Raw genomic sequence first — 13,025 nt, forward strand, 5'->3', positions numbered from 1 at the left:
CAAGTGAAGAATTGGATGCTGGGCTAGATGAGCCTTTGGTCTGATTCAGCTGAAGGGCTCCTCTTATGTTGTCAGTGTGATTCACTGTGGGGTTCAGGGATGGGTGGGGTAATCTACATGTAGTGATTTGTTCAATGGCAAACTGCTTGCATTTGAACTTTCTACCAAACATAGTCTGATGGAGATATGCATTTTGCCATATCACTTAATGTCTGAACTGTATGAGCTTGGTATCTGTGTGGAAACTGTTCGCTGAGAGGTGGCATTGCATAGTGGCTACACGTATCACCTGTGAGCTAAAATGTCTCTGCTTCAAGCCATGAATTCAACAAGTGGTATTAGATAAGTTTTGCTGTCTCAGGTCAGCCCCATACCTGCCGTATAAAATTGTCAAAGCCTATGTTTGTGTAGGAGAGAGGAAGAAATGTCACGCCTCTGTCTTAGCTTGCATAAGAGTGACTCACTGGGCAGAACAAGCATCTCTGGCCCTTCAGCCCTTAGTCCATGCAAAATAAACCTCCATTGCCAACCAGCTGCTGATGGCTGTGATGTGCTTGGAACACTCAGAATGCAGGATTGTTATGTATGGAACGGCAATTTAAATTATTATTTATTTATTTATTTATTTTTAATAATAATAATAATAATTTATTATTTGTTTTTTTTATAAATATTCATTAAAGTTTTTAAATATAAATGCACAAACAATAAACAATCTTACTTCTGTCACAAACATAATTTCATCACTTCTTTGGACTCCCTCGCGTCTCCTTTTACATCGTTAAAAGTTTTTTCCAAACAAATTATCAACTTGTTTACAATCTCATGTCCACTCATTCAAATATAATCTAGCACTTCTTCTAAAAAAATTTTATATTTTCTTTTAGTCTCACTTATCATCAAATTTAAATCTAATTTAGTGGTGGCCAATTTTTTATAATCTAGCATCCTACTTAACATTCAACCAAATTACAATGTTTTTGTAGATACATCTTGAATTTCTCCCAGTCTTCCTCCATCTTCTCTTCTCCCAGATCACGGATTCTGCCAGTCATCTCGGCCAGTTGCATATAGTCCATCAGCTGCATCTGCCACTCTTCCAGTGTGGGTAGATCTTGAGTTTTCCAGTTTTTTGCGATGAGTATCCTTGCTGCCGTTGTTGCATACATAAAGAATGTTCGGTCCTTCTTTAACACCTTCTGGCCGACAATACCCAGAAGGAAGGCCTCTGGTTTCTTAGTGAAGGTATACTTAAATACCTTTTTCAGCTCATTATATATCATTTCCCAGAAGACCTTCACCTTAGGGCATGTCCACCAGAGGTGAAAGAATGTTCCTTCATTTTCTTTACATTTCCAACATTTATTATCAGACGAATGGTATATTTTGGCAAGTTTAACTGGGGTCATGTACCATCTATATATCATTTTCATTACATTTTCCTTCAGAGCATTACATGCGGTGAAGTTCAGCCCAGTGGTCCACAACCTTTCCCAGTCCTCAAACATAATGTTATGCCCAATGTCCTGTGCCCATTTTATCATAGCCGATTTAACCATTTCGTCTTGTGTATTCCATTTTAACAGCAAGTTATACATTCTGGATAGTACCTTAGTCTCAATTTAAATTATTATTTAGGGCAACAACGTCTACTGGCTTGATTAATCACAGAAGTAAGCATGTCTGTGATTTTGATATTGGGTTGATCAATGGGGGTGCTTTACTGCAGTCAGCAGCCAAAAAACTGAACAGAAATACACAACTCTGATGGGACACCAACAATATTTGGGAGGTGTAAAAGAAAGCAGTACAGAAAGGTGGGCTAGGAAAGAGGATAGGAAATAGAACAGGCCTTAGTATGACAATTGTTATACATCCAGCATCTTGCATTACTTAATATTATATTATAATTCTGTAATGCAAAAACCAAGTAGTGTATTGTTACATATTGCTACTGAAGGGACATACAGAAGACCTTTCCTTTTAAGTGCTGCCCACTGCACTTATATATTATACTTTGTTTTTTAAAAATTCCTTAGGTTGCCATGAAAACCATATTTATTTTGTTTAGGGTTTGATTAACTTGTTTTGAATACTTGAAGCATTTGTCTTCTACAGAATGTGCATGGAAAGCTAATCAAAATTTACTATAAAGTTGAATAAATATATTGCTATGAATATTTCAGCTCTATTATTTATTTCTAATTGCTTTCCAAAAACCAAAATACACTCTGGGTGTTTTTGTATTTATATGCAGGGAATTGCATTTATTCATTAAGATGAAATCATTGCAGAAAAAAAAGTATATTTTCTTTTGGTTGAATAACATTGGGCTATATTTGGCCTTAGTCTCATCACGTCAACAAGCTGCATGTTCAAATCCCCCCATATTGCACACCCCAGATCTTGGTATTTTGTTGTATGGCAAATATTAAGGGCTCTAGAAAAAGATGAAATATCAGTGGGAAAAGGGGGCATCCCCGTCTGGTTACCCTCTGCATGGGGAGGGGGGGGGGAACCTGACAATATGCCATTTGCGTGTATCCTGGACATGGGTGTTATGTACATGGTTTTCACCCAGTGCACATGTTCTTGGAGTATACCACAGAGCCAGTGCCCTAGGATAAAGAAGAAGAGCCACTGCACCAAATCAAATTCATTTTCAGCATCCAAGGAGAGACAAGTCTAATGGCAATGTGCTAGTACTTTTGAGTGCTACTAGATCAATTACAAGATGGAGCTTATCTATCCTTTGATGGTGTCATATAAATCCAACCTGGTTTGGGTGGATTAGGATGCTCATCACTTCCTGAAGCCTGTCCACTAGAACTGCTACAAGGATTTTGCTGTCAGTGTTGATTAGTGAGATTTAACTCACAGAGTTTGGGTGTTTGCCAGGTTTTGGAATTACAGAATTTGGAATTTGTGTTACGTACAGAGAAGGATGGGAAAGTGAGGATCTTTCCGAAGCTTCCTAGTAAACTGAATGCAGTTTGGGGGTTAATAAGTCACGATGACACTTGGATCACTCCACAAAAAATCTGTCTGGGCCTGGCACCTTAACAATACTCATTTGCTTCATTATTCTGTTTATTTCCTCTCTTCTCAGGGGTGCTGCAAAGAATGCCCCCTTGATCTGCACCTAACTGTGTGAGTTCTAACTGGGTCATGAATTTGAATATTTCTGTTTCTTTAGTCATAGCATTCCTTTGATATAGGGCAGAGTGCAAGTTAGAAAATCGTTGCATAAGCACTTTTCATAGCTGAAATGTTATTTGTTGCATTTATATCCCATCTTATTCTCCAGGGAGCTCAAGGTGGCAAACATGGTTCTCCCCCTCCTCATTTAATTCCCACAGCAACCCTGATTAGGCTGAGAAGTAGTGACTGGCCAGTGACTGGCCAAGTGGGGGTTCAAACCTAGGGTTCACAGGTCTTAGTCTGACACTCTAAATATTTGGAAAGTTTGCTGCAAGCATTGAAAAGGCAAGACTGAGGAAGGAATGTGAAGCATTGTCTGCATCTTCCCTCCCCTCTATTCTAAGGGGAGCAGCTTGCAGCATGAAGATCAGGAACAAAGTGAAAGATATCTTGTGCCTTTAGTAGCTGTGTGACTGGCACAAATTAAACTGGGTAAGCCTGTATATTTTAATGGAAATATAATTATGGGGAAAGGGGAAAGCTTCACCTGATGATAGTCTGTCTGTCAAAAATCTTATATGTGGCTCCTGATTTGCTCTTGGGCCCTATACCTCAGCAGAGCAGTTTTTAACACTGAATGCAGAGGATGAACATTTTATAAACTAAAAAGTTCATTTGGCTGAACTACTTCAGTTTCTAAATTAACTTTGCAGGACTGGAAATTACTAAGCATGGCTTGTAGTTTCTCTTTTTTAAAAAATGCCAACTGATTGTCAAAAGTAGGGATGGTGGGAAAGTTCACTAAAAGCCAGCTGAAGAGCTAGCTCCTTCAAAGCTTGCATGCTTGTGCAGAGCTCATGAGCAGTCTTCAATACCAATCTTATGATAAACTTTTCACCCCAAACTTCTTACTCTCCACTGTTCTCGATCTCTGTGCTTAAACTCATAACTCTGATTGGCACTCTGCCATTGTTTTTGTGCATTGGAACTGTCTGTGCACTCTGTCTTTTATATTTAGGTGATGACCCTGTGCCCTCCATTGGCATTATGCAACAGACATACACAAGCCCCGTTTTTTTTTAAAAAAGGCAGATTCTCTCTACTCCTGTCAGCAATCAGCAACATGCATTGCCCAAAGCAGAAAAGCTAGGAAATGAACAGTCTTTTATTTCTTATGGAAAGGTGATGTCATGCGTTTATTTGATTTACAGCAATGCACAGTCTTTTCTTCCATTACCCCCCCCCATCTATTACCCATTCAGAGACTTAATCTTATGCTGAATTAGAAATGTTTTGTATTAGTCAGAATGTTCAACATCTTCTTCAGAAAATATTCACTTACTAATTAAATACACTTTGCTTTTAGGCAGCCGGTATTTTTTCAAGGAAAGCCAAGGATAATTAAATGCTTATTTTTCGCATTTTTACTACAACATTTTATTTTGTAAATAAAATGAGACGGTGGCCAGATGATTCTAACTGTGCCTTGGCTTTCTTTCCCAGTACATCATGGTAAGGTAAACTAAAAATTAAATTCAGTTGAAGTCTTATAGTGCTGGTCATGTAGCTTTGCTTAGACTCGTTTGTCTTCCAAATACAGTATTTCTTTGAAATACTAATTTTACTAAAATACTAATTTTATTTTAGTAAATTTAGTAAAAAATATTAGTATTTTAAAATTATAGTAAAACACACACACACACACACACACACACGCATTTCAGAGGATTGGACTAGATGACCCTCGGGGTCCCTTCCAACTCTGCAATTCTGATTCTATTTTATTGTAAAATAAAATGTTGTCTGGAGAACTCAGACAGATATAACAACAGTTAAAAGATTAAGGATGGATGTGGTTGGTACTTTAGGTAATCCTGTCAAAGAGGAAAAGGCTAAGGTAGGGGGGAAAATAATGTTATTTGTTTAGGTGTCTGTCCCCTGCAGGCAAAGAAAGGATCCTGTGGTGAAATGGCTGGCTGAGGCAAAGAGGACTGGAGGGAGGAATGTAAATAATATGTAGAATTTCAAATGGGGGGTCCGAACGGGAAAGCAAAACTATTTATTTTGTGGAGGGGACATTAACAACATTAAAACAAATGCATATAATATTACAGAATATGCAATACAGAAACAACCTTAAAAAGCACGCCATTCTTCTCTATGCCATTCTTGTCTGCCCTGGGAGGAGATGGTTTATGTTAGAGTTGACATCAGTCATTGCATTTTCAGGCTTGCAGCTCAATGTTTTGGGCTCAGCAGACTAAAGCTTGACAGCAGAGCCTAGTTCACTGCCGATATACCTGCTATAGGCTGAACCTGTACTGTTAAAGTGAACTAAGAATTGGCACAAATCAAGCTAGCATGACAAGAACCAAGAGCGGTATGATCACAGGCACGCAGCAAGCCCCAAGCAAACTCTTGGGCTGGGGTGTTGTTTCAGTTTTTGTTGTGTATGTGTGTCAGTGAGGGGTGTTGTTGTTGTTGGGGTTTTTTTTGGAGTTTTCTTTCAGATCTTGTGATATATGTGGAAATTGTTCCATTTGCTTCTGTATTTTTGATGTTTTATTTATTGTTTATGACTACTTTTGTTATGTTGCAGTTACGCATTTTTCGTGTGGTAAGCCACCTTTAGCATGGTTTGAACTGTGGAAAGGTGGTTTACAAATATAATTATGTATATATGGACCAGCTGACATAAGTCAGTTTCATATGTTCATTTTAAAAATAAATAAATGTTTTAATCCATATTGGAGGTGCCACTGAAAACTATAAAATGCATTCCGGTCTTTGGGAAGCCAGATTTTGAATTTGGGCACTTAAGACACGACAGCCCTCTTCTAGCCATTGAGCTCTGGAACAAAAAGGAAAAGAAACACTAGGAATAATTTCCAGTGTTTTCATTGATATTTTCACTTATTGATGTACTATCCATCTTCTGTCTTAGATTTTCTTAAGCTGCAAGCCTCTTCCAGGCTGCTCCACTCAAAACAAATTGTCCATTTTCCTAAATTGCTTGCTCAGATCTGCAGAAACTTTAAGTGCCCTTCTGGCTTTCAGACAATGGAAATGCCTTTTTCTCTCTTGCATGCAAAATCACTAGAAAACTATTATTGGGAAACACTCTTAACATTTGAGGATAAACTTAGCATTTAATACCTGGTACACCCTTTTATGCAAGTTTCAAAGATACTATGCAACAATGGCAAGAGCTTGGACCAAGAGAATGCTCTGAGACCTAATGATATTCAACAACTACTGTCCAGTTGCAAATATCCACTTTGTGGGCAAGGCACTCAAAAGGGTCATGGAGATGCAACTGCAGGCATGCCTCAAGGAAACTGGATTTTTAGACCCATCTCCATTTGGGTTCAGATTTGAACCTGGCTTGGTAGCCCTGATGGATGACCTTTATCACCTTTTGATGCCATTGACCATTGTATCCTCCTGGATTGCCTATGGGAAATGGGTATCAGGGGCAGTGGTTCCAGTCTTAACTCCAGAGATGCTTTCAGAAGGTAGCATTGGATGCTCCTCAGCTTCTTGGCTTTTGAGCTATGGGCTGCTACAGGGACTATATTGCCTTCAATGCTATTTAACATCTACATGAAGCTGGTAGGAGTAGTCACTGGGAGTTTGGGACCAAGGTGTCATCAGTATACTGATGATATCCAACTCTATTTCTTGGTAACATCTGAATCAGGAATGGGAGGCCCTGGGCCAGTGTCTGGATGCAGTGGTGGGCTGGATGAGAACTAATAAACTGAGTCTGAAACTGAATCCTGTCAAGAAGGAGGCTGTGTGAGCAAGTAGTTCCTGGATCTGGGAAGTTGGTAAGTTGCCTGCCCTGGATGGAGTTGAAAGAGCAGGTGCATAATTTGGATGTGCTCCTAGATTCAACCCTGTTACTCTAGGTACAGGTGTCCTCAGTGGCTAGGAGTGACTTTTACCAACTTTGATTGCTATGATATCTGCAGCCATTCTTGGAACCAGATAGCTTGACCACAGCTATCTATGCATGGGTAGCCTCACACTTTGATTACTGCAATGCACTCTAAGTGAGACTTCCCTTGGGGTTGATCTGCAGGCTGCAGCTGGTGGAGAATGTGGTGGCTAGGTTGTTTGTGGGGGTTAATGCCCACAAGCATATAACACCTTGCTTGTGGTATTTGCACTGGCTGCTAATTTGCTACCGGGCCATGTTCAGGGTGTTGGTACTGACATATAAGTACCTACATAGCTCGTGACCACATTACTTGACAGACTGCCTTATTCCTTATATACCCAGTAGATGTCTGTGGGAGATTCTCTCCTGCAAGTTCCAAAGACCACAGAAGCCCACTCTGCAGTAAATCAGAGCAGGGTTTTTAATGTGGCTGCTCCTGTCCTGTGGAATAGCATCCCTGTCGAGAAATGACAGGTGCCCACTATCTACACTTTTCAGAAACTGTTGAAGACATTTTTGTTCCAGTGGGCTTTCCCAGATGGGTAAATGGGTCTTTACCATGAGAGTCCTTTACCATGAGAGAGGGTTCTCATTCTGTTTTTAATTATTTTATGTGTAAATCACATCAAGATGGTAGTTTAGAAGCTGTTTAATAAATCAGTTACACTACTACTACTACTACTACTATTACTATGCTATGCTATGTTGTAATAAGCTAAAAGGGTAAAGGCCCCTGGACGGTTAAGTCCAGTCAAGGGCGACTATGGGGTTGTGGTGCACATCTCGCTTTCAGGCCAAGGGAGCTGCCGTTTGTCCACAGACAGCTTTCCAGGTCATGGCGCCAGCATGACTAAACCGCTTATGGCACAAGCCACAACGGTCCCTATTTATCTACTTGCACTGGTGTGCTTTTGAACTGCTAGGTTGGCAGAAGCTGGGACAGAGTAACAGGGGCTCACCCCATTGCAGTGATTCGAACCACCAACCTTCCAATTGGCAAGCCTGAGAGGCTCAGTGCTTTAGACCACAGCGCCATCCGCCTCTTGTTATAGCTAAGCAGCACGCAGCATGTCCAATGTCTGAATGGAAGATATGCCTGAGATCTCTGTGAAAGACACTTTTGAGTTTTCCAGGAGCAGAATATATGTGATTTATTAAAACAGGAAATGTTTTCACGAGCCAAATACTAAGGTGTATTGGGTGAACTGTTTTAGTCTTATGTGCTGCTACTATTGCTACACCTAAACTTAGTTAATTGTTGTTAGGGTTACTGAGAATGTATAAGAACTTATTTGAATACTTTTAAAAGACTATAGAGATATACTCTAAAACATAATGTATAAACTGAGGAATCTGCCTTATACAGAGTCAGACCATTGGTCCAACTAGCTGTGTATTGTCTGTATTAGGGAAATAAAAAAATTCATGAAAGATAAATAAATTTACATAAATAAATAAATAAATTCATTTATAAATGTAAATGTATTAACTTTCATATTTTTTGAATTAATTAATTGAGTTGTTCATTGGTGAATACTTTGGGGAAATAAAGAAATGAATTTTTGCTGCATTATTTTATTTTGGCGCATTTGCAAATTAATTTAAAACATTACTGAGTTTGTAATAGATTTTTGTCATTATGTATTTTCTCAATTAACAGAGTGTAATATTACAATAATCAGGATGCGGGCTTCCAAAAAAGAAAAAAGAAAAAAAGAGTTCAAGCTAAAAAGGGGTGCTTGCAGAGGAACCACCATTATATAATATTTGATTGCTTTGGGCTTTTTACTCATCATCTGGGCTTGTGACAGTCTCACTGAAATGCACTGCTATAGCAGATTTATGTGCTCTTCTGATTTTGAGTTTTGCAGGGTACAGATTGAAGTGTCATAAGAAACCATGAAAATTGGTTTAACCAGAAATCATGGCAAGATGCAAAAAATTAAATACCTGTCCTGGCAATGATGGCTCTAGAGAACTGCCTTCAGCTCTCTGCGTCTTACAGAAAGGATGAAATGCAGATGGGGTAGAGGAAAGCAGAACTGGCAGGATGTGTGTTTGTGGAAGCCTATTGAGAAAAGGAAGGCAGGACTCATTGTGATCATTTTTTCTTAATCATCCGCTATCTTTTTTCAGTACTTTCAGTTCAGTTGATTGTGCTATACACTTTTTTTTTAAAAAAAAAGACTTCAAAAGTGGGGGTTTTATGTTGCTGAACATCTTCCCCAATATCATCACTTAGATTTCTGTTTGGCTTCTTGTCATAACTGGACAAGAAATTTGCTTTCCTGCCTTGTAAATGGAGGAATACTTGAGTGCTAGAGGATGCTCAGATATGTCTCTATAACACTAGTATGGAATTCAATCTATTTATTAATGGTTCTTTAAGAGGAAGTGTGATGTAATTCATCTCAGATTTTCACATATACTTTTTCGCACAGCATGTTGTAGAATCATGCAAAAAAAGGATAAAAAAGAATTGAGGACTGATAAATCATGGACAGAGTGAGTGAAGATCTACATCAGGAACAAGGGAGGCAAATAAAGAGCTACATTGGAATCTGTTGCCCCTGTGGTTCCTGCTGCCTGGGGCTCAAACTGTTTTTGAGAACGGAATATCAAAGTCCAAGTACATGTTTTAATTGTGATATCCCTTTCTGTCTTACAGGTACGTTATCCCATCCTTGCAAAGATCTGATGCTGGTTTTTATCAGTGTGTTGTGAGGAACAGAATGGGGGCACTCCTGCAAAGAAAATCAGAAGTTCAAGTGGCATGTATGTATGATTGGCATTTATTTCAAAAATTTCCTCATTATTGCTCATTTTTGCAGATTACAATGTCATAGTCATTTTCCTGACCATTAGCTCAGGCCAGTTCTGTTGTCTCAGAAAGGAATAAAGTTGTCCCCATTTCCTCTCACAGAGCATGCTTAGTATGAGGTGAGTGCTTACCTGGACATTAATTTCATCTTCCAAATATATCAGTTGACAATGCAGACAGTTGTTATGCCTATAGTTTGGCAAGCTAAAGACCACCAAGGATAAGCTGCCCTTTAATGTGAAGAGGTTAGGAAGCTGCTAAAAATGCACATACAAAGCACCCAAAAGAGAGGTCAGGTTTAAATTCAGCGGAAATTAAATTCAACTGGAAATTAATGGGTTGGTTGACAGTCAACTACTCCAGTAAGACTGCATGAGCCAACTCATTCAGGGCTGACACATCCAAACCTCTGATTGTAGAAACTGCCAAGCTTGACCTCTGATTAAATACTTGACTTTTACTTGGGCATAAGTGTTGATTTTCTCAATTATAGATGCCAAGACATGTGCCTTGTAAAATGAGTCTGATCTCATAATCAGCCAGTGCTTTGGGGTTTTTTATAGCCAATATTCTCTCCAAAAGTTTCCATCTGAACTCTGAAAAACATGACTGTAGATATAAATTAGTGCACATATTCTAAACTGTGATTCAGTTGTTAGATTTCCTTTAAGATTTTCTAGCAAAAAACCCTGTATCAGTATTTCTGTTTCACCTTTCTGCTCATTCAAGGGGCATTCAAGGTGACTCACAAAGTAAATTGTCTTCCCTTCCTCATCTGGTTTTTCTCCATTTCATTTTCCCACTTAAGCATGACTAGGCAGGGCTGTTTAGGCCAACCTTTTTGGTTGATTAAGCAAAAAACATTTATATCTACTTCTGCTGAAAAGCTCATTAGCTAGATAAGCCAACTTTTCAGAGAGCAGGGTCCTGGGTAGTTGGGGTTTATACTGTTCAAGGCTCAGATTATTTTGCAGATGGAGGGCATTTGCAAGATATTCTTCATCTTCTGAATTATTTCAGTCCAACCAGTGTTGGAGCTGTCCCCCGCCCTTTCCTGCCTTGTTTCTTTTTAACTCAGGACCAAACTTCACATTATGGCGACTAGCAGGATCTTAGCTTAAAATCAGGCCAAACTGGTTGGACTGGAGCAGTGGTATTAAACTCCCTTTCCCTGTGTTGTTTCCTCAATCTAAACTATTCCTCTCAGTCACCTGAAGGTGAGAAGGGAGGCCTTACCTTGTCACACACACCCATTGAACCTCGGAACCCCAGGTGGATGAGGGAGTTTGGCCTCAAAGGAGGCCCCAATCCCACCCTCTGAACCACAAAGTCCAAGAAGTGAGTCTCGGGGCTGACCCATAACCTGAAAGGTGACTACAGGGCATCACTAGGCTAAACCAAACTTTCTTTTCCCACACCTAAACTGCCCAAAGTGACCAAATCTAGATGAACAACCTATTTAAACAACACAGCAAACCAACAAACACTCTGTACTGCTATTGAGTATGAAGTAGGTAAATTTTCCCAATATGCATTTTTGCAATCCAAAATGAGGATTGGGGGAAAATCCTACATGGCCCCCCTAGTGGTGACCCTGAAGCAATAGGGTGACAGGGAGGGAGAGTGAAAGCTGCTGCAAACTCAGAGGTTGGAGGGAAAGCAGATTGTCCCTTTTAGAGGGTCCAAGCCCTGCCCCCCAGACCACCTTAGGAATGCACCCATTGGTGCCAAGGATTTTCCCACTGTGCCTTGCTTGCAAAGGTGCCCAGCCTTCTAGGCACCATCTAAGCCTTTTGACTGAAGGTTCTTCTTTCTATATTGGAGAACTTTTGAAACTGGATTTTTTAAAAAAACTTAATTTGTATCAGTAAGATAGTAAATTTAGAAATTATATCCCAAGCAGGGCTGTCTTTGGCAGATGCGGCGCTGGGGTGCAAATATCCTCCCAGCGCCCCCAAATTACCACCGATAGTGGGGGGCGAGCTGTGCCCTGCCGCAGAAGCTTGGGAGGGAAGCTGTGTGCCGGCCAGCCATATGGTTGGTGGGGTGCAGCTTCCATCCTAAGCCTCTGTGGGGATCGCTCTCCTCCCGCGGAGGCCTGGGAAGGAAGCTGCACGCCTGCCAGCCATATGGTTGGCAGGGCACAGCTGACGGGTGTGCAGGGAAAGGGGAGGCCGCTGGCAAAGCCGCACAGCTCCCCCATTTGCTGGGGCGCCCCTGAGAGGCCGAGGCCCTGGTACAATGAACCACTAACCCCTATGGGAAAGATGGCTCTGGTCCCAAGATCTGGTATTACTGGAGGAGAATATGGAGAGTGCTTCCCATGGAATTGAGGCATCTTCAGTTAACTTCTTCTGTTAGTGGAAAATTTTATCCACCAGTTCCATATCATCATCTGCCTGTGGAGAAGACAAGTAGAAATATCACAAGTAAGATAAAGTTTCACTGTTTGTTTATACTCTACACGTCTCTGTCTGAGACTTTGATTATTGTTCCTCGGGGCACTTAACTGGAAGGTCAGCAACAGTGGCTGTCATTTGATAAATGGCAGGAAGATGAAGTGGGTGAATGGAATTCTTTATTAGACATGACCATTTACAAGGAAGTGATTAAATGGAGAAGATAGGTATCATGAGGGAAAATGTGCTGAATTTATTTTTCCTGCAGTTTAATATTAGCATCAAGAATAATAATGTATAATGCTGTATGAATTGGTCAAGCAGCCACCCACTCTTCCAGCTAGTCATTATTTAATTCCTGTTCTGCAGATATCATGCAACACAGACTGGTTAAAAAAGCTAATGGGACTGTAAAATATTTAAGGTTTAACCAATATTGGATTTGTGCAGAAACTAATAGTGGGGCTATCTTAGCCATATTTGTTTATTCTTTCTTTATTTATATATATACAATTATATAGAATTTCTGTCCCACCCTTCTATCGCTGGGGCTACATGTTCTAAGACATCTTGAGTGAACTGTCAGATTGTCCAATTCTTCCCCACCTCCATTCTGAAGTGTGAATGTTAATCTCACTTAAGCATTACATAGTATGTACATAATGTAATTTAACATAATGTAGCATATTATATAAAACAGTAACACCCACATAAATACTTT

At 39.9% G+C, this 13,025-nt stretch overlaps 1 protein-coding gene across 6 annotated transcripts in view; it reads left to right on the plus strand.

Moving 5' to 3' along the window:
- The window catches only part of SDK1 (sidekick cell adhesion molecule 1), a 595,311-nt gene that overhangs the window by 124,535 nt on the left and 457,751 nt on the right, over nucleotides 1–13,025 (plus strand). For all 6 annotated transcript variants that reach the window (XM_081839463.1, XM_081839466.1, XM_081839467.1 and 3 more), the window contains exon 3: nucleotides 9,753–9,859. In XM_081839463.1, coding sequence (XP_081695589.1) covers nucleotides 9,753–9,859 — 107 coding nt within the window. The remainder of the gene's footprint in view (nucleotides 1–9,752; nucleotides 9,860–13,025) is intronic.

This window comes from Podarcis erhardii (assembly GCF_964252035.2).
Source record: "Podarcis erhardii genome assembly, chromosome: 14".
In the NCBI taxonomy this organism is placed as follows: Eukaryota; Metazoa; Chordata; class Lepidosauria; order Squamata; family Lacertidae; genus Podarcis; species Podarcis erhardii.